This window comes from Bactrocera neohumeralis, chromosome 5 (assembly GCF_024586455.1).
Source record: "Bactrocera neohumeralis isolate Rockhampton chromosome 5, APGP_CSIRO_Bneo_wtdbg2-racon-allhic-juicebox.fasta_v2, whole genome shotgun sequence".
Taxonomy (NCBI): Eukaryota; Metazoa; Arthropoda; class Insecta; order Diptera; family Tephritidae; genus Bactrocera; species Bactrocera neohumeralis.
The window spans coordinates 15,164,488-15,184,559 of record NC_065922.1 but is presented as its reverse complement, the minus strand read 5'-3'; the positions used below and the strand labels follow the sequence as shown (position 1 = coordinate 15,184,559).

General features: G+C 39.2%; 1 protein-coding gene across 1 annotated transcript in view; it reads right to left on the bottom strand.

Annotated features, from left to right (window-relative positions):
* Positions 1-20,072, bottom strand: part of LOC126760604 (uncharacterized) — a 236,310-nt gene that overhangs the window by 57,787 nt on the left and 158,451 nt on the right. Inside the window, 1 exon segment of the mRNA XM_050476362.1 lies at positions 2-1,056. Within this exon segment, the coding sequence (XP_050332319.1) occupies positions 2-400 (399 nt within the window). The 5' untranslated portion in view covers positions 401-1,056.

Genomic DNA, 20,072 nt, shown 5'->3' with positions numbered 1-20,072 from the left:
TTGTGTTGGTGTTTGTATTGCCGTTATTGCTGTTGCTCCGCTTAACTGCGCTCCCATCTTTGTTATTGTTACCATTATTGCCGTAATTGCGGTCGACCGAGTGCGCGCCGTAATGCCCATTGCCCGCCTGGTTGTTTGGAGCATTGAGGCCAACGGTTTTTGTCGCTGTTGCGGCAGGAGTGGCGGACGCGGGGGCGGGTGCCGTCACTGTGTTGGTGGCGGCATCATTTGTCGCGCTCGCGTTGTGCACAACGGGTGGCAGCGCAGCTGTGGCGGCGAGACTTCGTTTGGCGGGAGGTGGTCCGGGCGAGCGACCTGGCGCTGGGTCACTGTTCATGTGGCCGACCGTTTGGATGGCGAATAGTCCGAAAAATAGAAGGCATATAACTAATTTCGTCATTATAACTACTACAGCTACAGCGTGAGTTCGCGCTCGTTGGCTGCTGTGGTTCTACTTCTGGCTGTGGCTGTGGCTGAGACTATCGTTGTTGTTCTAGTTGGAGTTTTTGCTTTTGTTGTTGTTGTGTATTTTAACTGCCTCAGCAGCAGTCGGTATGGTTGTGGTTGTTGTTGTCGTTGTTGTTGTTGCAATGTTGGTCTAAGTCTTCGCAATGGGATTTCCATAGACGTTGGCTGCACTTCTGCCTCTCTACTAACGGAAGATGTTCTTTGGCTACTGTACTTTTGTTGTTGTTGGTGGTATTGTTTTATACTTAGCTACTTGCAATTAACGGCTTCACTAATAACCACCGTTATGCTCACTTCATAAATTTTCCACTTTATTAAACAGTTTACATTGCCGGTCTGCTACTCGGCGAAGAGTCCTCTTAATGGTTGCCTTATGAATTTGAAATTCTTTTATGACTTATTTAGCGTCAGCCACTTTAACCGCGTTCGATGTTTTTGCTGATTGCTAGTTCTTTTGTTGTTGTTCTCACCGTTACGAAAATCCATTTGGACGCCTCGCTTTCTGTTGGCATTTCAGCCGAGAGCAAGCTTTTGTTTCGAAGTGTATTTGCTCGATAATAACGGTTTATTTGTAGTTAACGGTTATAGCTGTAAATAAATAAAATTGTAAGTTAATAGATTTGAAAAGCAATGGATATAGATAACATATAATATTTCTAGATCTGGCAACTCTATTCGAACAAATGTTCAAATAAAAAAAAATTCTAACATTTTTCGTAAATCTTTCTGAAGATGCTTCATATATTGAGCACAAAAGTTTTTAATTTTAATGTTTAATTTTTTCAAAAGTTGGCAACTCTGAATTGTTGAATTTGTGGAATCTTTTCCCATCTTAAATTGTAAATAACTTTAATAGTTGTTTTCGAGCCCTTCCATTTTAGTAATGATATTTATCGGAAACGGATTAAGATACCGAAATATAGTATATTAGGGGCCGTCCGTTAAGCTCACCTAAGAAAAACGAAAATTTTAGAAGAAATGCCGATTTATTGCTCAACGTAGTATTCTTTTGGCTCGATACACTAGACCAAATTCTTAAACTCAACTGAAAAATACGTTTTCCGGAGATCTGCAAAATGGTGGTTTGGAAACAAAAAAAGTCCAAATCTGGAACACTGTGGATGGGAGAGAACGTCAGTGGGTGAGCCGTTGCATTGTCGTGATGGAAGAGCAAATACAGCTCTTTCTTTGGTAAGTATTGTAGTTTTTCTCCAATTTGTCATCGGATTGACCCAATACTTACTAATAAGCTCTAAGGTAAATCCATTTCACGTTTGCGCTTGATGCCCAAAATGAATACAAGCATCACTCATCGTGCCAAGATCTCTCCCATGTCCAATATTTCGTGAAGCATATGACTACAGCGGTTTTTAGAGACGATTATCTCCTTAGCTAACTCGCAGATTTTTATTTGGCGGTCTGACATTATTATCGAGCTATCCTTCATCGGAACCGTCTTCATGAGCAAAAAACGAAGTGCGACTATGTTGAACCTTGTTGAACAAAACTGCAGATTTGCAAAATCAGTGGACACTGTCTCTTCAACAACCAAAAACGACGAGTACGATCCGCCTGAAATCTGAACAGTATTCGTTGGCTTCTTGGTAGAATATGGTTTGACGAAAGCATACCCAACGATTGGAATTTAAGTGTGACTCCACAATCTCCGCCAACTTTCAATAGAGCGTGTGAAAGGTTAAAGCCTACCGTCAACGAACTGATTGAATGTGATCAATGTGGTTTTAGGCCTGGAAAATCAAAAACTGACTAGATACTCACTATGCTCAAATCTTGGAAAAGATCCGTTAAAAAAGGATCGATACACTCTACGAGCCGTTTGATACCAAACGAAGTTTCAGACAAATCGACTCCCTATCGTGCGGCTCCTTTAATCTACTCCAGATGAAAATAATTCGAGCTGCAGATATGAATCGAGAAGGTACAATCTTCTATAATAGTGTCCAGTTGCTGGCGTACACCGATGATATTGATATCATTGGCCTTAACAACCGCGCCGTTAGTTCTGCTTTCTCAAAACTGGATAAAGAAGCGAAACAAATGAGTCTGGAATGAAGGAGGGCAAGGCGAAATATCTCCTGTCATCAAACAAACAGTCGCACTTGCCACTTGGCTCTCACGTCAGTGTTGACAATCATAACTTCTAAGTCATAGATAGCTTCGTCTATCTTGGATTAGCATTAACACCAAAAAGAACGTTGGCCTCGAAATCCAACGCAGAATAACTCTTGTCAACAAGTGCTACCTCGGACTGAGTAAATTGTAAAGTAAAGTCCTTTCTCGAAATACAAAAACCAAACTAGGGCATGGACCAGCACAACTTCTAATGAGTTGGCGTTACGAGTGTCTGTGGAAGATTTATGGTCTTCTGATGGAATGATGAGCTGTACGAGATAAACGATGACTTAGTTCAACGAATTAAGAGACAGCGGCTATGCTGGCTAGGTCATGTCGTCCAAATGGGTGAAAATACTCCAGCTCTGAAAGTACTCGACGCATTACCCGACGAAGGAAGCAGAGGAAGACTTCCACTCCTTTGGATAAACCCAGTGGAGAAGAATCTGGCAACACTTGGAAGCTCCAATTAGCGCCAAACAGCGAAAAGGCGGAACGATTGGCGCGCTGTTGTAAACTCGGCTTTAACTGCGTAAGCGGTGTCTACGCCAATAAATAAGAGGAAGAAGAAAAGTTTTAACTGGATTGTGAATGTCGTGACACGACTTTATAAATATGTAATTTTGCAAAATTGCTAAAAGTACATGGATAGATATATATACATGTGTGTATTATGTCCACCTGACAGCATAAAAATGTTGACGAGTCATTAACCGCCAAGTTTTTTTCAACGGAAATTCAGGTGTGCCAAGCTCTTAATAAAATAACTAAACAAAACCCAATTAAATGATTAACACTAATTGAAAAGTTGAACCTCTCGGGATTCCATTTAATTAGTAGGCATGCACAAACAACAAAAATGTACATGAAAACGTATATGTATGTGTGTGCTCGCATGTAGATGAGGCGGTAAACAACATTTTTAATCAAGCCGCAGCCAAATATGTAAACACACTTTAATATTATACACACAAACACACATTCGAACTCTCTACCTAACGAGTATTTACAGTTTACAGTGCCACACAAATTTGTGCATGAATTGGTTTATATAATATTTTTTTTTTTATGAAAACTTTTGCGAAAAAAAATTATGAATTTTATTAAGTCATATGTAAACCAAAATTTTCCGAAAAATTTTATTATTTTTTATTTCTTTCACTTGGAAAAAATTATAGGAATATTGAAACATCCACAGATGGCGCTAGAAACGAGTTCTTGTTAGAAGCCTTATTTGTGGTGTGCTTTAGCTCATAATAAATATATTTATTGACAGTGTAGAGAAAATTCATACAGTAGATTGAAGAAGTCGGAAACCTCAATTGATATTGAACGGCTCGGAGAGGTCCTTCCTGATCCTCAACGTCAGTTTACACCGCCGTATTAAGTTTTCGGGGAAACCAAACTCAGACATAGCGGCATAAAGGCTGCTCCTTTCTGTGCTGTCAAAAGCAGCTTTGAAATCGAGGAAGAGGTGATGTGTGCCGATCTTTTTTCACTGCTCTTTTCCAAGAGTTGCCGCATGGTGAATATCTGGTCAGTTGGTGATTTTTCAGACCTGAAGCCACACTGTTAAAGTCCAATCAGACTGTTGACAGTGACTCAGGTACTGGCGGCTGCTAAAAAGCTTGGTGATCTCACGTAAGTATCGGCTGTGCCACAGTAATCAAATTAAGTACAAGGGACGCTTCCAACCCAACCCCAATTTCATGGTGTTCAGGTTCCAGTAACTAATCGAGATCAAGCAATATCTAAAATATCTAATCAATTTTGGCTTGCTGCTCAGTGATAGTGCTACCCAATAGCGCTAAACTTTTATTAAAGAAAAAGTTATTCGCCCTTAAGCACGCTTGAAAAACTGCAAACTTCTCAGTGATAATCCAATAATTTTCCTCACACTTTTTGCACTCACTGTATGCGGACAACCTACATGACATGTCTCAGCGTGTGTTTTATAGCTTACGCCTGCAAAATATACACAAACATCGAAAGTATCTGAATATTAAAACGTGGCTAACCGATGTCGACCGACGGAGTGTGTGAGAAATGCGTTTTCATGGTTTTCATTTCCCCAAAGATTTGCTGTTGCTTCGGGGAAGTTTGTAAATATTCTTCCTACACAATATACACCAGCTTGCTTGATGTATGTCAAAAACAGTTATATATATAGAAGAATACCTATGTATGTGGGGCATAATCTCATGGGAACTCTGAATAATTTTAAATGCGAATATGATATTTATTTAGCTTAAAGTCTGTCAACGGTGCGAGGAATTGCAGGGGTGTGCTTTCAGCTTAGATCATTTGCATTAAGAATTGAGGCTTTAAGTTAAAAAATGGTCCAAAATTATCTTACCATTACCATTTCTTCATGGATTGAATGTTATTGTAGTGTTCTCTCTAGTGTAGGTTGATTAACACTAAAAAATCACAAATAAAAATTGGTATTTAATCTTTTGATAGACGTTTTGAGGAAGTTCGTTTTTAAAAATTGTGGATCTAAAAAATTTCAAGTTCCCACCGAACCTGTGTTAGTTGAAGACGAGGGTTTTTTAGTTGTTCACCAGCGATAAGTGAAGATATCTATAACTAGAGAGAGTGGCGAACCTTTTCAAGGCCAAGAAGTTTACAAGAGTCAGGAAGCATTTGGCGGCCGCAAAAGCTCAGACGGGTACCAAACACGTTATGATCTCAGGATACGGCCGACTGGTCGAGAGTATTTGCAAGAGGGCAAGGAAATCCATACCTGCTCCAAATTCTGCGATTATGAAACCCGGTTATCTTCTTCGCAAGCATTCAGCGATTCCTCTAATATCCGTAACGTACATGACAAGGAGATGCCAATACCTAACTAGTTTTGAGAGCACTTTCAGAGCAATTCTGGACAGCTACTAGCAACAGTGACCAGATTGGCTTGTAAACTGTACAGAAGTCTGGAGAAAGACTAATAGATGGAAATAGAGTTGACAGAAAACTCCCGATAGTAGACACTCACAGCTCCGAAGAATATAAAAGTGTCTATCACAGATCTCTACCATTCAATGCTTAGCTCAGGGTAGACATTAGCATCCTTCTTCTTCTTTATTGGCGTAGACACCGCTTTGGAATTCCAATCAAATCTAGGTCCTCCTCCAGCTTCTTTTAATTCGCTGAATTATGTCAATGTCGTCGAATATTTCATATAATTCATTGTTAAATCGAATGCGATATTCGCCGTGGCCAATGCGCAAAGGACTATAAATCTTCCACAGAACCTCTCTCTTTAAAACTCGTATCGTCGACTCATAATGAGTGACTTATAGAGTTTGGTCTTTGTTCGTCGAGAGAGGACTTTACATCTCATTTGTCTACTCAATCCAAAGTAGCACCTGTTGACAAGAGTTATTCTGCGTTGGATTTCGAGGCCGACGTTTCGTCCGACCATATTCCACAGACAGGCTGATGCTTACTCTTTATAAGCTCTTTGCCGCCGCATTTGAATGGCTCGGCCGGCAAGCTATAGACCTCCGCCGCTTTTGTTCTTCAGGTGTGTAATTGCTATTCGAACTTCTTCAAGGTCGGTCAATGGAACGTCTGCTTCATCGCCATGGATTGGGAAATCGGGTTCACCATCTCCAGCTGTTGTACTTTCACTGCCATTTAGCAGACTGGAGAAGTGTTCTCTCCATAATTTTAGTATGCTCTGCGCATCAGTTACTAGATCACCTCCGGGAGTTCTAAAAGAGTATGCTCTGAATTTGAAACCTTCTGTTAGACGCCGCATCTTTTCGTAGAAATTTGAGCATTACTCCCGTCTGTCATGCGTACTGACGCATTTCGGTCTCTATACTTTTTTGTCTGAAAAATCGTCTCGCTTCCCTCTTCAACTCTAAGTATCTATCCCATACTGCACATGTTGTGGTCGATTGTAACGTTGCGAGATAGGCAGTCGGTTTTCTGTCCATTACGACATGGCATTCTTCATCCTCCCAGCTGTTCTTTTGCATTTTCCCAAAACCAATGATTTCGTTTGCAGCTGTACGTAAGGAGCTTGAAATTTCGTCCCACAGTTCCCTTATACCGAGCTGCTGCCGAGTGCTCTTAGAGAGCAGGAGTGCAAGTCGTTGCAGTCGTTGCGATTGCAGCTTCTCGAATCTTACTTGTGTTTGTTAACGTGGGTTTTTGCTGTACAGAGGCGGGTGCGTATCTCCGCTGCAGCAAGATAGTGGTCCGAGTCATTGTTAAGACCTCGAAACGTACGGACATTTAAAACACTAAACAAGTGTCTTCCGTCTTTCACAACATTATCGATCTTGTTGGTGGCTTTTTGATTTGGAGAAAGCCATATAGCTTGGTCACTTTTCTTGTGCTGGAATCTGATACTACAGATAACCATTTTTCGGGCCCGACAAAGTCGATCTATAAACCCATTTGGGGATGTTTCATCGTGGAGGCTGAATTTACCGACCGTTGTGTCAAAGATACCATCTTTGCTCACATTAGCGTTAAAATCGTAAAGCACGTTTTTGACATCATGGCGGGGCAGCTCTCATACTTGTTAATGCGCTCCAAGCGCTCATAGAAGGCATCGATATGTTGAAGAAATTCGCTTCTATGGCGCCACTGTAGCGCTGTACATGATCCAACTTATTATAACCTCAGTATTTTTGGTTTACATAAGAGTGCCCTGATCGGCATAACTTTTGGGTATTTCAATTAATCAGAAATTTAAAAGTGAGTACGTCTTTTAGAAAGACGAACTACTTTCAGCGTTTAATCATAGTGAAGAGAGTTACTTCAGTCTTACTTGGTTTGTGGTTTATTGTCAGGTGATTCAAGTACATAATGGTCTTCAATTTTCACAAATATTCCAAGGTGGTTTTTCACACATACTTGTATATCATAATGTATATACTACCGGCCTCTTTTCACTGCTCATCCATCATGCCACGCAAAATGGATTAGAAAAGCCAGAAGGTTCGAGCATGAAACTTCAACGCCAATGCCACCAAATCACTCCTTGGGGAGTTGAATGCACTTTGACCTCTAACGCATAACGGCATTAAAGTCTACTTTCACACGCACACGCACACACAACCACATGCACGTCTTCACACGCCGCGCATAAAAATATTTACGTCGGAATTTAACTACGCATGTGCTCGGGTTTCAGCTTAAATATGCCATACTTCCACACGCTTGTGGTAAGAAGCTCGACTCTTTTTGTTTGTGCCAACGCACTGCTGCACACATATACATATGTATGTAGGCAAGTGTGAGCTCGTTGCGAGCTCGTTCTCATACTTGCCAACTTGTTGCGACGCGAACTTGCGCTTGTTATCCGCTTAGCATCCGCTTAGCTGACACTGTTGCTTCGAGTGCTCGCCTGCGAGAGTTCTCCCGCGGTTCTTTTTTCATTTTCGCCACTTTGTTTTTCGGTTTTACGTTTTATGCTGCTTTGTCGGTTTCATGGTTTTGCGGAATCGCAAAATTATGCGCGGTAAACATTTGCAGCCAAATGCTTTTAGTGTTTGCATGTGTGCGTCCAACGAATGCGCTAGCAGGAGGAAATTAAATTGTTTTTTTTTTTTTTATTTCAACACAAAAAGTTCTCGAATTTTCTTACTTAATTATGAGTGTGCTACAATATGCAATTTATATATGAATATAGAGTGGCAACATTTATTATTCGCAAAGATGAAAATTAATGGCAACACTGGCAGACATATGCGTGGGATATAAGCAAGTTTAATGCTTACGAAAGTGAGGTTAGTTTGGGATAAACTGAGTGTGGTTAGGTGAGAGCATATGTGTGTTTCAACGACACATGAGGTCTAGGAACTAAAGAGGAGCATAAGGAGTAGAAAAAGTATAAATTGTAAGAATTATAGATAAAAGTTGTTATGAAAGGATTATGTGAGCTAAGCGAGTTATTTTGGGAAAAGTATTTTCTGATGTCAAAACCTTGCCGTGAAAAATACATTTTTATTGGGAACTTCAACTTTTTGCTGGACTACCTGTGCATAAATGAAACTGTGAAATGAAATCTTTGATAACCCAGAATTGCAAACTCGTGAAAGAATTGAAGCCGAACGACGATCTAATGCGTCACACATTATGTGAATATGCCTGAATATGAAACTAGATGGTCGATCCCGATACAGTCGTTCTTCTTTTCCAAGTGTAACCAGGTCCTTTTCCACCTGGTCTTGCCAACGGAGTGGAAGTCTTACTCTTCCTCTGCTTCCCTTGACATAGTTCTCTTAAATCGCTGAACTAGTATGTAAATGTCGTCGTACATTTCGTACTACTCATCGTTTCATCGGCCCTCGTCGCTTTGTTGTTCTTCAGATGAGTAATTGCTATACGAACATCTTAATGGTCGAGCGATGGAACGCCCGCTCTATCGTCATCAATTGGGGAATCGGGTTCATCATCTCCTGGTGTTATGCTTACATTGCCATTCAGCAGGATGGAGAAGTGTTCCCTCCATACTTTCAGTATGCTCTGGGCAGCAGTGACAAGATCACCTCTGGTGGCTCTACAAAAGTATACTCGCCGCATCTTTTCTTAGAATTTTCGAGCATTACCCCTGTCGGCCAGCTTGTCAAGCTCTTCATACTCACGCGTTTCAGCCTCTCTGTTTTTTGTCTGCAAATACGTCTCGATGTCGCCTCTTCAACTCTCGGTATCTATCCAATCCCGCACGTGTTCTGGTCGATTGCAACGTTGCGAGGTAGGCAGTCTGTTTTCTCTCCACTGCGACACGGCACTCCTTATCGTACCAGCTGTTCTTTTGCATTTACCGAAAACCAATGGTTTCGTTTGCAACTGCACGTCAAAGTGCTTGAAATGTCGTCCAGCAGTTCTTTTAAACCGAGTTGCCGGAGTGCAGGCCGAGTAGAAAATCATTTGGCTATCTGTTTTTTGTGTTTCTTGACGTGCATTTTTTGCTGCACAGATACGCACCCGATCTTCGCTGCAACGAGATAGTTGTCGGAGTCAATGCAAATGCAAGGACCGTCTAAAACACTAGAGCCATGTCTTCTGTCCATCATAACATGATCGATCTGGTTGGTGGCTTTTCGATGAAGACAGCCAGGTAGCTCGATGAATTTTTCTATGCTGGAATGTAGTGCTACAGATAACCACCCCGGCGAGGTCGATCAATCTTGAAAGTTACATATCTAAAATTAAAACCCTTTATCTAAACGTATTTCCTGGCATATACATGAGCAAATGGCTGGGCTGTTTTACTAATATAATATATGTTCTTCTCTGATCATGACAACGTTGGCTGGCATACCTCAGTCTACAGTGGCCGAAGAAAGTTTAACTTGGTAACGATTGCTAGGAAATCAAAACCTTTTGTGTAGAAGCTTTTGGCTCCAATTCACATGAAATTTTAAGAAGTTAAAATGATAGGCAATCATTTTGGAGTAAAAATGGTGCTCTGTCAGCCTTTTATAATAAGACACACTTGTATTTTTTCAGAATAATGTACTTTTTTTTACAATGGATAAAAAAGGGCAAACTTCACATCAAGAATTCTGTCAGTCAATTAAGAAAAAATTCTTTGATTTATTTCAAGTATATTTCATGTCAAGTAAATTTTACTTCTTCAGCCATTCATTTACTCAGCGCTTTCCACATTCCACATTATGATGGACCTTTTTACTAACGAATAAAATGAATTAAATTAAGTTGAAATTTCCATACCAGGATGACTTATTTCAATGGAATTTTTCTTTGAATTCACATGCATGCATGCATATAGAAATATACAGTTATATGAATTATTAATATATATGTGGGTACTTATATAAATTTATTAAGACGCAGGTATTTTTAGTGAACAATAAAGGTATATGTATGTATGCACCTTTGTAGTCCTACAAGAGTTCCTTTGGAATTTGTGGGTATTCTTTATGAAATTTTCCGCTACTTATTGCCTTTCAGCTGTCCGCCATATATTTATATTTATAAAGCAAGACTTTTGTTGGCTTCTTCTGGCAAGCATCAAAAGAAGATGATAAGTACTCATATGAGTATATACATATACGAGATGAATATGATTACCCACATCTTTATAATGCTGCATAGCGCCAGATTGACGGCAAAAGAACAAAAACAAAAACAAAATAACAATATAATTGTTAACTGGTATCTTTTGGAATTATTTTTGTAGTACTGAGTATGGGGTAACTCTGTGCAAATAGTACTTATACTACTGTGGGCAAAAAATAGTAAGACTTTTTAATTTAAATTTCGTCCGAAAACCCATTCGTTGAAATATTTTCTAGATTGTTTTGACTCTCAGTGACATTTGTGCCAAATGTCACATCGAAATGATCATTAGTGTTTGTCTTTCTGAAGTACATAAAGTGCATTCGACGATTTTTACGATGAGCGAAATTATTCAACAAAGAAGTTCCAATAAATTTTGTGTCCTAAATCAAATTTCGGTTGACGAAACGTTCCGAATCTTGGAAAAGGCCTTCAGTAATAATTGTTTGTCTTAACGCGTTGACAACGAACAATGTTCAGGACGGCATCAACATCAACTGATGATCAACACGTCAATAAAATAAAGGAATTGGCGATTGAGAACATACAATCAACAGTCAAATATCTTACTGGCATCGTTGGAATATCGGAAGGATCAATAAATGCCATTTCGAAAGATCATTTGGACTTTAGAAGAGTGAAAGTACGCTTGGTTTCAAAATCACTCAAGTTTTTCAAAAAAAAGCGTCGCGTTAACGTCTGTGAAACAATGCTCTCCGACAACCAGGAGGTCATGAAACCTATAATTACTGACGATGAGTCTTGTATCTATGCTTATGATTCGGAAACAGATATTCAATCGACCGAATGTTGTGGCAAAAGTGAGCCGAAGCCGAAAAACCACGCAAATCAGGTTAAAAATCAATGCTATGTTGCCAGTTTTCTTCGATTATCGAGGTGTGGTGCGCTCCGAATTTCTTCCGACCGACCAAACTGTCAACAAAGAATAGTATTTGATTCTTATGCGTCATTTGCATGAAGTATTCCGAAAAAGAGGTCGGAATTATGAGCCGACAACTTTTACTTTTTGCACAAGAATAATTCACCGTCGCTTACTGCATTGATTCTTCTTGAGTTTTTCGTCAAATTTTCAAACAATATCGTGTCGGAACTACCGTGTTTGCTTGAATTAGTTCCGTGTGACTTCTGGCTATTCAACAAACTCAAACCACCGTTCCGGGGAAACCGTTTAGAGTCAATTGAAGACATTAAACGTGAATCGCTACGCACATTGAAGGCTATTCCGGAAATTGACTTTAACAAACGTATCGAGGGTTCGAAAAAAACAAGTGTAGTGTGGCGAAGTGAGACATAGATTCTGAAGAACAAATTAAGAATTAAGAATTAAAATTATGAACAACATCTTACTATTTTTTGTCCATAGTAGTATATCAGCCTAGCTCACCACCAACGGGATTCTCTATCTAAGATCTGGAAAAGGGAAATTCAGTGAAGTTTTTTTGTTATCAAATTTCAAAAGATTTTTAAAGTACGATTTTGCTATAGCATACTTAGAAGAAATAGTTGTACACAAAATAATCAGGTTGAAACCCAAATAAGTGATGAGCTCCACCACAACGAAATCGTAATAAGATTCGTAGCAAATGAAAAGAACACAGTTTCTTCAAAAAGTAGGATGATGTCTCAGAACAGAGCAAAGAATTTTAAGGAATATTCACTATAAATAATATAATAGAACTAGGAGCAGAATAGAATTTGGTTTGTCTCTTGTGCCGACCAACTGAGAACTATAAATTAATAATTCGATTGAAAATTATATAGCAAATCCCGATAGCGCAGGTTAAGTCCAGAAGAGACATTATCTCCGAAATCATTTTCTAACTTCATTTGTAGAATTCGGTTGGTCGGTACAGATATGTTAGATGAGGACGTTGCACGACGTTGGAAGACAAAAAAACACACACAAAAAATACAGAAAGTCTCCAATGATCCACTAAATGTATTTGCCATTAAGAATGAGTCACTGAAAAACGGGGAAAAAACAACATTTCATCAGCAAGTCGATCAAAATGACGCTTCATACGCCATTGGTGTCTTTATGGTACCCACTCAGACGGCGCCCCCGATCCGTCAACAATCCACCACGCGACATCGTTCCGCAACATTAAGCGCCAAGCTGGTCTACACACAATAGCACTGTGTTGTAGAACTGTAACCAAACTACTTAAAATGCATTTCGGTCGAGGTTTGATTGTTGTACTCCCACATCCGCATTGTAATGGAATACTTAAGAAAGCGCCGAACAAAGGCATACAGTGAACATTGTAGCAAAGGAAGCGGACACTTGCGGCAAAAACTTGCACGTGTTCACATTTTCACTCACACACACCAAAGCATTAAGTGATTTCTTATTATATTTATTGCTATGTGCTCGTAGTTGCACTTAGATTTAGATGCCAAATGTGCCGATAAAACACGCAAACGTCCAGTTTGGCAATATCGGACGAGTGCAACGAAATGTCCAAAAGTCGAACCAAGGCTTAGATAGTGCCAAGTTCGCGAAGATAGCGTTATAGGGTGACCAGATAATCAGGAATGCCAACGGCAATGTTAATTTCGACTTCATCTTAGCAGTTGACTTATTGTGAAGTGTATGGCTGCTATCAGACTCAGAGAGTTTGGGTTTCTAAAAGAACATGGGTCTGAATACTCAGAAATCCTCACTCACTTTGACATCTTACCGGATCACTTGGATCGCCAAACCGAGCTCTGGCGGCTCCTTCTCTACCCGCATACCGACGAGGAAGTTGTGGGTGGAAAAAAGCCATTGGAAGAGAGGGTGGGTTCACGGGTGGGTCAAATTTCGAGGGAAGGTTGGTGGAGGGGTCGACCAGACCGAGCTTGCAATCATTAAGGTAGCAGCAGATTTACTTCTCCGGGGTGCAGCCTCCTTCAGAGAAGTGAGATCATTTACAGTGCATTCAGGGCTGGTCGAAGAGTGCCTAAGCTCGCTATCAATAGCAGTGCTTTTGTGGTAAGACTAGTATTGGTGCCAGGCCACAGCGGAATCGCAGGAAACAGTGAAGCTGATGAGTTGACAAGTAAAGAAAATGAAATCAACCCGTCATGACGAGTGGGTGCTTTGTAGAAATTTTTCGAGAAAAAATTACAAACCTTATCGCATATGTTCACAGCTGGACTTTAATAATAACTTGTGGAAAAGTCTATTGCAACCATCTGGCCACCTTATTATCTATACTGATAGCTATGTATATGTACATATGTATGTACTCACTTTAGCATTACATAATATTTCCTCTTAGTTGGCGTAACTTTAATATTGGAATTCCACAGCTGTGAGGCAATATGCACTCTACATATGTATGTATGTATTTCTGTGTGTAAGATAGCCCTACTTTTCGGTTGGGAAGTTGGCAATAAATTTTGGCAGAAGTGCATAAGCAAACAGAATGTCAACTCAAATGCACTGCGAAGGTCGCCGATAAGCTGCCGAACCGTTTGTCCGTCCAGCCGCCCGCCGCCCGTCCGTTGAACTGCGCAATGCGTCACACACCCATACCGGCGGGCACACTAGTGTGGTGGACTCGTATATTGGCTGCCAGACTGCTACCTCTATCGCTGGCGCCGCCAACGGCGCAGTCAATTGTCTTGTAGGCCAGTTCACAATACCTCGAGCGTCCTTAAGGCACCACCTCGCTGGCGCGGCACGCCTTTGGCATTGCGGGAAACGCTGCTTGCCAACGGCGCTTATTGCCAAAATAATATTATCGTTTTGCTTGTTGTCATTATGCACAAAAGATAGCTGCTGAGGAAGTGGATTTTCCATGTTTTTCCACGCGCTGCATAACGTGCATAAATATATAAATATTTGTGTAGGCAACTTGAATAAATAAAGCGTCAAGTGAGCTCTTAGGTAATGTCTTCCAAGTGAGTAACGATGAATGGTGTATGGAAATGTGTTTTATGATGCAAATACAATTATGTAATCGTGGTTCGATTGTAATATTTGCTTGTTTTTTGAGGAAGTGTCCAACGTTTCCGGCTGTTTTTATATTTGGAGACACCTTGATCGTAACCGGATCGAACGTGGTCGGAAACCTATAATATATTTGTACAATAATATTGAGATTTTTAATAGTAGTTTGATGGAGCAGTGTCAGACTATTGACCTTATTTCATGAAATCTGCGTGCTAACCTTTCCCCTGATCCTTTATAAATACATCCATATTTAAGCTGTTTGGGTGCTGCTAGACTCACTTGTTCTACTGCTGTAATCACAATTACTTACTTCCAATGCATACTTTTCTCGTACTTATTTCTACATAACTACCTTTTCTAGGAAATAATCAACGTTCAATATATTCTCATGATTATCGTTGTAATCATCGAATCATTACTTTTAAGTCCATTATTTAGGCTGTAATTGCTTTTTCGCTTTATAAGCTTCATAGATCTATTATATAGAAGTTTTAGGTACCACAATGGACCCTTCACTCAAGTTGTCCTGGTGAGATTGCTGTTAGAATCGACCTCTTAACCTAACCTAACCTACTGCACTTCTACAATATTCCTTATTGTACTAACGAGAAGGGCTTAGCAGTCAGTAAAAGCGTTCTCCATCACCCCATATGCTCAAGACAGCTTGAAAAAAATAGGATCATTCTGCATGCCAAGAACTTCAACTGGGTTGAATCCATTCAATAATGCCTTTAACGAATTTTTCTCCTCAGCTGTTCGGTAAAAAGGAGCATGTTGCTCAAAATATATAATTCGTAAATTATGTACATATATGTATAATCAAACCGATTTCGAAATATCGTTGCAGACCAAGGCTTAAAGTACTTCCTTGGCTTTATGTTAGGTTAAGTTAATCAGGTAGGCCAATAAACCACGCATAGACTAATTTTGGTTCTTTGCAAAACCAGATGGAGTTCAGTTGCTAGGTCCACGAGGAGTATGAGACCCCAGAAGCTTACAATGTAGTCTTGCCAATGCGGGATAAGTGCACAAGAGATACTCCATTGTTTCCCTTGTGCCCTGCTGTATACATTTCCTGAAGTCTTCTCAATATATCAGACAGAGACTAGTTAGTATTCTGATCATGTTCCTACAGTCTCTTCTATAGAGTGGCAATACAAGGGTTTCCCAATGCTGATCACTTTTTCCGGGAGTTAGCAGTACACCAGTTTTGGCAATGTCGGCCACTATTTGATTACGCTCGACGCCTTTGAAACCTGCCACCCAATAAAAGTGATGTTGTTTGCTTCTGGCAATGCTCTCCACTACTGCGCTGCTTCTCAAGACACTTCTGGCCGACATGCCATACCAGATTACTGCCTTGATTGCTGCTTGGCTGTCTGCGCAGATGTTCACTCTGAAATTGCGTGCAGGTGCATTAGAGGACAGTTCTGCGGCTTTCGCAATAGCAAAGATCTTAGCTTGAAATATACTGCAGTGGTCCGGCAATTTAAAGGGTTGCCTTATGCCTAAGTCTGGACAGTATATTCCTACACCAACACCATTGTCCATTTTCGCGACATCTATGTAATTGTTGTGAGTGTTGCTAACATACCTTTACGTCACCCATCTTTTTCAATGTTTTCTTTGAACCTTATGTTCCAGTTGGATCATCTAGTCGGTGCTGGCTCAAACACCAGTACCCACCGAGCTATGCCCGAAGGTTCTATATGTAAGTTCTCCTGCAACCAGTAGTCATTCTGCCGATTTTGCTACGCAGTTTGCAGTGAAGAGGTCTATAGGGTTTAGTACCAGTACCAGAGCCGCAGTTGGAGCTGTTCTTAAAGCTCCCGTTATGCACAGCGCATCGAGCTTCTGAACTTTTTCCTTTGGCTTCCGGTACGTGGATTTCCGTACGCCTGCCCACCATACTACTGCACCGTAGAGCAAAATTGGTCTTACTGGCTGTGTAGCACCAGCGCATGAGAGAGGGAGAGAACCCCCAGGTTGTGCTAAACATCTGCCTACACGCATATGACGCATTGCTAGCTTTTATCAATCTTTCTTCCACGTTCTGCTACTGTGGAACAGTTTGCTGCCCAAGACTACTTCAGGGTACTTTATCGAAAGGAACCTCCATAGAGGAATTTTATACTTTCTTGTGAACACAAGCAGATCCCGGACCTTAATTGGGATTATCTTAATAACGACCTTGATTTATGACAGCTATATTCCATTATTCTTCAGAGAATAGATTGTTGTTTGTGTTAATATTGCATGACAAATTTCGCGAAGATATCTGGTCAAATAAAACACTTTTCCATATATAGATTTGGTGCTGATTTTTCAGTTTGTATGGCAGATATATTCTATAGAAGTCTGTTCTTGGCGGTACCAAAAATTAGCAGCTTCATTGGGAGAAAAGAATGCTTACGAAATTTCTTACCGATATCTCAAAAATTGAGGGACCAGTTCGCATATATATATAGCAAGAGACGGATGGAGACATGGTCAAGCTCGTCACGCTATTCTACAGTATCTTCAATGATGAACGGAACACAATAACTTCACAAAAAGATTTTGGTTGATCAACATCAGTCAACCAATGAATCAAACACCAATTGTGCTATAATATAAATATAAAATGTAAAAATATAAAATAGAATTGCATTGAAATTTTTTTAAGTCAACATTTTTGTATCGCCACAATTTTTTCTTTGCTGTTGCTTTTACTTCTACGGCACATGCCGGCTCTACCTATATTAAACAACATCACCAACTTCTGTTCCCACAGTCGTTGGGTCTACGGAGCCGCAGCGGATCCGCATTTTTATCTAACGAAGGACTGTCAAATCGTCAACATTCCTACAAATAACTTCAGAGATGTTTTCTACCGCTACAAGAACAAAAACTTACAACTGCTTTCTCTAAAAGCTAAGTGCGCTAGCCTAGATTTGAGCTTACTGTAGACACCTGTAATTTTAGCTGTATTGGCGACTGAGTTGCTGCACTTTATACTTTACTTTTTCAACCTGTCAACCTCAGCAGATTGTTAAGAAAGACGTGCACTTCACTTCATCAATACAAATTTCTACGCCAGTCATCGCTGGCATTATACACTGTGAAAGACAAACGAACAGACAGACAACCGTATATTGATTAGCTTCGTCGAGAAATAAATTACATAAGACATTACGTCAATTTTACTTAACATTTCTTAAAGGATTTTAATATATTTTATTTAAAATAGTGTTTAATTTGCATAATAAAAAGAAGCCAACGAAAAGTGTATAAATCTTGACTATCTCTCTTGAAACAGCGCTTAATTGCTGAAACTGCGACATATGTGCCTAATCGCAACCCTAAATTATAAGAGGATTAAGAAGAAGCCAGCGCATAAATTGCATGCGTAATTAAAATCTGACAGTTGAGTAAGTTTTCCGTAATTATAAGAAAATTTACGTGCATTCAACTTTGCTCAAGTCCATTCTACAATACACACATGGCTAGAAAAACACATAGAAACCAGCAGAGACGTGTGTGTAACGTCTACGATTGCGATTATAAGCAATAGAATATACATTTAGGATTACAAGTAGTAGTACAAGTACAAATACAAGTAGTAGTACAAGTACAACTACACATACAAGTACATGTTCTAACACAAGTAGAATTGCGGGCGAGCGCTTGCCGGCTTTGAGACATATTAATTTAGCCCACGCAACGGCTGCTCTTAATGACCGACCGACCCATCGACCGAGTGAGCGACGTAGTTGTTCAGCAGGGAAAGTGACAGACGTCAAGTGAGTTGCGACGCGATACGCGCAGTCTAATTACAGAATAAATAAGCGAGCACACACATATACATATTTGTATATGTTAGGGTGTCCGTTATTGCTCAAGTTGATTTTATTTTTTGGAAACGCGCGCTGAAGTTGGTGTTTCTGCCAAAAAAAATAAAAAAAAATTTAAAAAAATTTTCCAATATAAACAAGTTTTATTCTCAATTTGAACCGTGCTTAAGTCCTTCTACTTTTCTCTTGCATTTAAAATTAGGTTTTTTGATCTTTTGCATTATATGTATATTTAATCTTTAAAGCAAATAAAAGGATATTCTATAACAAAAACAAAAATTAGTGCTTTGCGAAAAAGGTCTTTTTTATTTTTTCTATAAAATATTTCTTTATAACTTATATGTAGTTGAAGTGAAGCATCAAATGTGTTGTATTCATACAGTACACCATGTCGTATGAGCAACACAAAATGTAGAAAATAAATCACTTGTATGAAGGCTCTGCTTGTACTATGAATTGAACTGCGCATAACTTTTAAAAGAGTGGTTTTATGAGAAAAATCTTTCAGAGCTTTTTTGTAGAGCCGACAATTTTGTATTGGAATATCAATATTTAAAAGTTTCAGATTTTCTGCTTCAATCAAAAATATTAGAAAATTCAATGTTATATAGTTTCAGGGAAAAAGTAGTATGTCTTAAGCATATTTAAATTGAAAATGAAGGTCTTTCTTAAGTTGGATAATTTTTTTAGAGGAAAAACTAAAACTCCTAGAGGCAACTGCAAAAAAAATCAACTTGGTGAAATAACGGATAGCCTATTATACTAGTATATACATACTACATACATATGTATGTATATCGTCATTTAAACTGCAAAATAACGTAATACCAGCTTTCATAAGTTTACAGTCGAAGGAAAAACGCTATAATGGACACCACTCACATTGCTACAAAATGTGAGTTTTGGTTATAAAATGGTTATATATAGGTTATAAAATGGTTATTTATTGGTTATATCTTGGTTATATATTGGTTATATTTTGGTTATATATTGGTTATGTCTGAGAGCGGAAGCAAAAAATTTTTTGCTACATATACCACTCACATTGAAACAAGATTTGAGTTTTGGTTATAAATTGGTTATATATCCGTTATATATCGGTTATATTCGGTTATAACTGACAGCAGAAGCTGAAAATTTTTCGCAACATATAAATAAAAAGATGTAGTGAAACGTAAACAATAAAACTCAATTTTGATTTTTTTGATGATATGCTGTTTTGGATTTTAGGAGACCATATACATACATACATATATATATATGTATACTCCTTACGGCTAGGTACGCTCGTGGTACTCGGTGGAAATACTTATGTAAATGTTTCCATGCATATCGACTAAATAATAATATGTAGATGTATGGTATGTATTGTATATATAGATATATACATATATACGTGCTGCCTTATCCAACGATATATAATGACTTCAGTCAGTAATAAATTTACAAAAGTTTTTATTATTTTAACAATGACGGCGGTCAAATGACTTTGCCACATTTCCACAAATATAGTAATATCAATGTAAATATATGTGCAAGTATAGAAGCAAGTAAATATTTGTGTGTTTGCCGCGTTGTATTGTTCCAAGAATTTTATGGTGGTTTCTTGGAAAAGGTGGCACTATTTGCCA